Source organism: Vespa mandarinia, chromosome 22 (assembly GCF_050613455.1).
Source record: "Vespa mandarinia isolate Hongniang chromosome 22, ASM5061345v1, whole genome shotgun sequence".
In the NCBI taxonomy this organism is placed as follows: domain Eukaryota; kingdom Metazoa; phylum Arthropoda; class Insecta; order Hymenoptera; family Vespidae; genus Vespa; species Vespa mandarinia.
The window spans coordinates 1,595,181-1,602,814 of record NC_140831.1 but is presented as its reverse complement, the minus strand read 5'-3'; the positions used below and the strand labels follow the sequence as shown (position 1 = coordinate 1,602,814).

At 26.2% G+C, this 7,634-nt stretch overlaps 1 protein-coding gene across 2 annotated transcripts; it reads left to right on the top strand.

Annotated features, from left to right (window-relative positions):
* On the top strand, positions 1-7,015 carry LOC118442730 (uncharacterized). Of its 2 annotated transcripts, XM_035868706.2 has the most exons (10): positions 1-188; positions 1,787-1,984; positions 2,110-2,637; positions 2,714-2,997; positions 3,422-3,506; positions 3,761-3,835; positions 4,660-4,932; positions 5,060-5,416; positions 6,074-6,255; positions 6,385-7,015. In XM_035868706.2, exons 1-10 carry the CDS (start codon positions 137-139, stop codon positions 6,397-6,399), a joined length of 2,049 nt encoding a protein of 682 aa, XP_035724599.2. In that variant the 5' UTR covers positions 1-136; the 3' UTR covers positions 6,400-7,015. The 2 variants fall into 2 exon arrangements, with proteins under 2 accessions (XP_035724599.2, XP_085519568.1); XM_085663442.1 differs by lacking the exon at positions 3,761-3,835 and having other exon boundaries at positions 6,385-7,014.
* Positions 7,016-7,634: the final 619 nt, after the last annotated feature.

Genomic DNA, 7,634 nt, shown 5'->3' with positions numbered 1-7,634 from the left:
AGAACTGGTACTACTGGTGAATATGTTCTCCTTAATCGAATATAAGTGAAGTGGTGCCGCGAGTGTTCGACATTCAAAAAATTTTAAATTTCGTACATTTATTATAACGGAACGTGAAAGAGCTTCGAATAGAAGAATGTCGGGTGATGTACAACCAAGAAAACGAAAGGATAGGAGACGCAAAAAAGGTAAAATATTATATTCGAATTAGATTTTGTTAGACTTTCGTAACTTTGGGTACTTATGATGATAGATTATTTTTAGCACAACGCGCTTAGCTTTTTTTATTTTTGTCTTGGAAAATGCGCGTTTGCTGTTTAACGCGCGCCTTTGTTTTCTTTTTTCATTTTTCCTCCCCCAAAGAGTACAATCGATCGGAAAGATTCTTTTTTTTATTTTTTGTTTTATCGAAAAAATTCCTTCTTTTTTTTTTTTCTTTTCATATTTTTTTCTTTTACGCATTCGATCATGATCGATAAAATAATATGGCCGATAATACCGCATCCAAATTTTCTGTTTAACATTTGCACATGATTTATAAACGTTTAAAAGAAGGATTATAATCGTGTGTGTAAATATCTTTGTTTTTTTTTTCTTTTTTTGAAAAATATATTTTTCTTTTATTCCTTTCTTTTTTTTCTTTCTTTCTTTCTAAATGCTTCCTTTTAACTTTCAAAGAAATTTTTTAATCTAAATTTCTAATATATCCCGACGTTCAATTTTATATTATCAACAGATCAAATTTGACGAAATATTACATCGTTCGTGATCCTTACGAATTTATTATCAAAATATGAATAATTATACAATACATATTGATTATTATAATATCTATATGATTTGAATATATTTGTGCGTTTGTGTATGTAACGAAATAATTTATTTATTTTTTTTTTTTTGTTTTTTATGGTTAAATGGCGTTCAAAGAAAAGTGTATTTCATTTCTTGATTATTTCATCACATTTACAGATTAGACAATTAAAAAAATGTATCTATTGTATTCATGTATATATATATATATACATACATACATACATACATATTTTTAGATGAGCGCATAAAAGTTATATAACATAAATATATATATATATATATATATATATATATATATATATATATATATATAAATATATTTGCAGGACTAAATTAATAAAATTACGTGATTATATTGTATTATAAATTTAATAAATTGAATTATTTTTAATATTGTTCATATTCATGGGAAACGAATGAACGAATTTATCTTTTTACGGTATATTACTTCTTCGTATTAGGTACGAATTTCATATCTTTTATTTCTGCTGTAATATTGTGAAGTTTAATGCGAACTCTGTATTTATATGAAATTTACATAAATCCAGGCAGGTTTGGCAATGTCACCTAAGTTAGAAAATGTTGGTTTTAGATACCCTGCCAGCCTGGCTTTTGGCTTTCAAAAATAGATTAACCTGTATTATCCAATCCAAAAGCATTTCTCGTCAAATTATTTATCATTTTTAGGTTTTTTTTTCTGTCCCTTTTAATTTTTTCTTTTTTTTTTTTTGTTTTTTTTATATAAAAATTTATATAAAAAAATATATTTTACGCTGTTGATATTCGGTCAACTCGATACAAATATAACAGTAAATCATATTTAAAAAGAAGAAAAAGAAAAATTATATATGTTTGTATAAATTATATATTAAATATATTAATAAAAAAATATATATATATATCTATATATATATACTATGAAATATATAATATAGATTAATGTTATTAATTATTTTATTATTTATTTGTATAGAAGAGGAAGAGTCTGGTACACCTCCACCAACGTTGATAAGTCCATCGGAGAGTGTGACAGACAACGTTACTTTACATATTTACAAGGAAACTAGTACGGGTGGCCATTGGTGCGCACGTATTATATTTTTCATATTACTGGCCGTACTCGTCGCTTTAACTGGGATAATTATTTTCGAGCATAGAGGAACTACAGATGGTAAGTAATTATTCAACGAAATGATAAAATATTACGTACTTAAATAATTTTTATGTTAATCATAAAAAAAAAACAGAACAACCATGATTGATTGATATGTCTAATAAAATTTAATTACATTTTAGTGGATACGCCAATAGGAGAATCACGATGGGCTAATATATTTGATGGATGGGTAGATGATACTCTTCCAAGTCATGGAGATGAATCTTATGATGAAAAAGATGTAAAAGCTAGTGAGGAAGAAGAAGAAGAAGAAGAAGAAGAGAAGGAAGGCGAAGAAGAGGAAGAGGAAGAGGAAGGAGAAGAGGAAGGAGAAGAAACGGAGGAAGAAGAAGAAGAAGAAACAGAAGAAGGAGAAGAAGAAACAGAGGAAGAAGAAACGGCTGATGTAACGATAAAATCAGCTAAAGATAAAACGGAAGAAGAAGAAGAAGATGATGATGAAGAAGAGAATGTTAAGGAAGATGAGAACGAAGATAAAGATGAAGGTCTAGGTAGTGAAGAAGAATATGAAGAAGTAGATGAACATGACCGTAAAGAAGATGAAGAGGAAAAAGAAGAAGGAGGAGAAAAAGAAGATGATGATAATGATGATGATGATGATGATGATGATAGTGGTGTTAAAGGAATTACAATTTCAGACGAAGAAGGTAATATTCTCATATAAAATTCATTATATTGAAATTTAATTAAAAGAAGATAATAAGTCGTGTAAATATATTGAAGATGAGGGTATCGATCCTGGAGAATCTAATATGGAAGATGACGACGATTTAAATCGGCAGAGCTTAGACGACACCGATGTGTTAGAAGAAATGGACAATAAAAGTGGTGAAGACGATGATGATGAGGTTGAGAGAAATATTTTGAAAAAGAATGATTATTACGTTACCAAAGAAGCTCCTGAAGAAGCTTCCGAGGAACAAGAGGATCAGGCATCCGAAGAATTTGTTACGATACCAGGTGTCCTAGAAATGGTGGATGATTACAGTGCTGAGCCTTTGGAAGAGGTATATACATACATATATATTTATATATAGATATATATATGTATTTATATATATATATATATATATATATATATATATATATATATATATATACATGCAATGCATTCCTTTTTTTTTCTTCTTCTTTTGATTGTTGTAGTTTACTTTGCATGCATCTATATGTCTTGTCTGTCGTTATGAAAAAGATATGTTGGTATATATATATATATTTTTTTTTCCTTTTCTCATCTTATACACGGACACACAAAAATACAAATACTGACGCACATACGTATAACAATATAAAGAAAAAATTTGAAATATGAAAAGATGAGGGACATTTGGACGCGCGATTCTAACGAAATATTTAAAATGTTCTCGTTGTTATATTTCACATTATTAGAAAAATTCAAATCCTCAGTATCGAATATCTTAACGCTACTAGGTAGAGGATGGAGAACCTGAAGAAGATGTGAATGATATAGACATTGAGCCAGAAGTGGAAGAAATAGAAGAAGAATCAACGAGTGGTAAGTTTCTTCCAGTTTGGCTATCAAATTGTTTGAAGAATATATTATTTAAATAGTAAAGGCCATAATATCAGGAATCCTCCATGCTCTTATTTTAAAATTGTAAAAAAAGTATTCAATGGTATAAAATTCAATTTATAAAAAAGAAAGAAAGAAAAAAACAGAAGATCTAAAATGTCGTCTTCGTTTACGTCCATCAAAGCATGTGCTTGACGAAAAACGAAAAAGTCAGAAATACAATGTAATGGTTACAGTGGCAGTGAAGTTTGGAGTTGGTGTTGCACTTATCATTGCTGCACATTTTGTTCTCGTTAGGCGATGGAACAACGGTAAATTTAGTTATATTTTCCGTCATCTTGTTATCGTTATAAATATAATAATAGAATGTTAACCATAGTATAAAAAATATAAATGATTAATATTTTTACTTCGTAGTATTGATCTTTTAATACGAAATGAAATACGAATGAAAAATCTATGTCTAATGTTATGCCTAACATTCTATTATATCATACAAGATCATCGTTTTGATCGTCATGTATGTATGTATGTATATATATGTATGTATGTATGTATGTATGAAGGTGTCAATAATTTATTATGAAATATGTTAACATGTGAATGTTTTTACTAATCCGTATATTACATGTAAAATTCTAGTAATTCACATTTTCTCGTTTTCGTCGTACGATAATCGCAGGCGTATTAATTTTTAGTTTGTTTTCTTTTTATTATTATTATTATTATTATCATTATTCTTATTATTATTATTATTAGTATTAATATTTCAAACCTTTATTTCTAAGCATGTAATATCTATGATTGTAATTAGACTAACTATTTGATTTTAATAATGTGTAGGACAAGATAATACTTCATTTATAAATTACAGATTAGAAAAATATTATACTACATAGGTAAGTAAATGTAAATGTCTTGTTATATTAAGATTTTTATATATGCTTTAAAAATTATATGTATTTGAAAAAAATATTATGATAAAGAATATTTTCCTTATAAGAAAGATTTATAAAACTAAAAAAAAAAAAGAAAAAAAAAAAAACAAACAAACAAAAAGGAAAAGTATGTATATATACACACATGTATAAAATTAAATAAAAATTATTTAATATAAAATTAAATATATTTTCAGCTGACGCCGAGTTAAATCAACTTTCGCATAACGACGAAGTGATTAATCTAAATAGGCGGAATACAATAATAGTTCCAGCATCTGTGAAGGAAGCAGAAACATTGCAAATTGAAGAACAAAATCGAATGCTAACCACGAAGAAAAAACAGGCTTATGAAACTTTACGAACGAAATATGAAAAATTAGAAACTGAAGATAATAAACCCGAAAATGTTACTGTAGAAAAAACTTTGAGCCCGTCAGAAGAAACATGGTCCAAGCTTAAGACGCAAGGTAATATATATATATATATATAATAATAATAATAATAATAATAATAAAATTAATTAGGTTATGATATAATAAACAAATATAAAAAAAATATTCTAAATTATTCACTTTTAATATTTTCGGAGTTTAGGAGTTGAGAAAATTAATGAGAAGCCATCGAAAGTGATATCATCCGAAGAAGAAACGGAAGATGTGGAAGATGAATTGGAGACATCAGATGGAGAACGTATTTCCGGTACAGAAGAAGATGAAGACGAAAGAGAAGAAGATGAGGTGGAAGATGAAGAGGATATTGAAGAAGAAATAGAAGACGTTGATGATTCGGAATTAGTTGCTAGATTAGAGGCAAGATATGGTAAATTGGCAACTCCGCAAGATAGCGAGATCGAGGATGAATTAGAGTATGAAGAAGAGGAAGAAGAAGTTGAAGATGATGAAGAAGAAGAAGAAGAAGAAATAGAAGACGAGGATGTAGCAGGATGGAAACGTAAATACCACATCATTAAATTGTATGTCGCTCAATTCTGACAGTGTTTACGCATAATATACAATTTTCAATTATCGTCGTTATATATATATATATATATATCGATATATATATATAATGTCGATAATTATTGTGTCCTCTGTTTATTTTCATTTTGATCGTTCGATTAAATAAACAAAATTTATCGTAACGAATTAAAAAAAAAAAAAGAAAAAAAGAATAATAATTCTTCGATAAAATCTGCTTGGCTATCTAATGACCAACTTCTACTTTTTGTAATTTACATGAGCATGGAGGATCACGATAAGTCATTTTGAGCTTTTTATTAATATTCATCGAACGCTTAATGTGTATCATTATATTATCAATAATTAAAGAATATCTTCATAAATCAAGAGACAGAATATGGCAGAATACATATTTTCAAGGACGTAAATTAAATAATTCTTTAGTCATACATTAGCAATTCGATGTATACTTTCATATGTATATATATGTATATCTTATAATTCTTATATAATTAATGTCATTAAGTGGCGTAATTATAATAGTGTCAAAAAATAATATATATATACATATATATATACATATTTAAAATGCGATTAACAAATTGATAAAAATGTTTTGTTTTTTTTTCTTTTCTTTTTTTATTGGCAGGTATAAAAGCACCTAAAGAGACAACAGGATCGTCTAAACCTGTACCTTCGGCTACAGATAAATCTGTGATTAGCCCTAAACAAGGAGTTTCTACAACAAAGGGTGGTAAAGCAATAAACGATTTTCGAAATATGTCAACCATGGACGATTTGGTGATATACGAAGAAAAAGAAATACCTCTGGTTTGTAATGTTTAATAATAACATTAAAAGATTGAAATTAAAATTAATAATTTTATATATATATATATATATATATTTATTTATTTATTTATTTATAAAAATTAATAATTATTTTATTTTTATGTTTAGGAAATTGATGACTAAATTTCACCCTCATAATCCTTAACATTATCCACTATTTCCATCGATCATTTCATATGTTTTAATTTTGTCAACACAATATACAACTTGGATGTTTTTTTTTTTTTTTTTTTTTTTTTTTTTTTTTTTTTTTTTTTTTATATAATTGTTCTGTAAATATTTCTGTGTAAACTCATATTAATTGATTTGCAATTAAAAGCAATAGCTTCGGGTTTAGTATTAGTCAATAATTGTTGACATTTTTTCATCTTCTAAACGTGTTACTTGAAGCAGTAATATCATAAAGAAAAAAAAAAAAGAGAGAAAAAAAAGAAAGAAGCTATAGACATACCAATTAATATATTATTATTCAAAAATATATGTGAAAATCTATCGTGATTATATGATTTCTTGTATTTACATGACAATATTATAAAAATCTTTCATAGTGATCTGTCCTAATCACCCATTCCAATTTCCTTCCTAATATTAGAAGATGAGAGAAGAATAACTTACCAGAAAAGAATTGATAATACAATAATCAAAAACAGCAAGATGAAAGCAGTAGGGATATGATGAAAGTAAAATGTGTATTTTCATGAAGATCTTAAGAAGAAATTTTAATTGTGACATTATTAGGTAAGATTATAAAAAATTGATTTTATATATATATATACATGTATATATATATATATAAAAAATCAATTTAAATAGAATAATTATTAGAGTAATATTTAATTAGAGATTACCCTATATGTATATATCAAGCTTTTTACATTTATATATGTATTTAATCTACGAATATATAAATTGAAATAAATATTGTATAACGTGATAATTGATATATAGTAGATTCTTTTACATATTATAATATAGAAGTTTTATGTTAATTTTATAATTGTTAGTTGATATGATATATATAATTAATGGTCCTCCCAATAATACTTCTTAAAATTGTTTTATATATATTTAATCAATGAAAGCTGAATTATTTTATTTTAACTAGAATTATGTACATATAAGTAAATACATCTTATAACCATATATTTGAGGTATAACAATTTCTTGCCTTTTTTTTTAATAATGATAAAGATATTTTTTTTTTTTCTTTATTAAGAAATAAAAAGAGCAATTACTTTTAATTACCTTAAAGCGTCATGATCTGTACATCGGAGAAACTGATAGTTTTTAGAATCTAAAAGAAAATTTTCGTAGAAGAATATCACACATTTTAAACATAAATATTTACCTTCACAAAG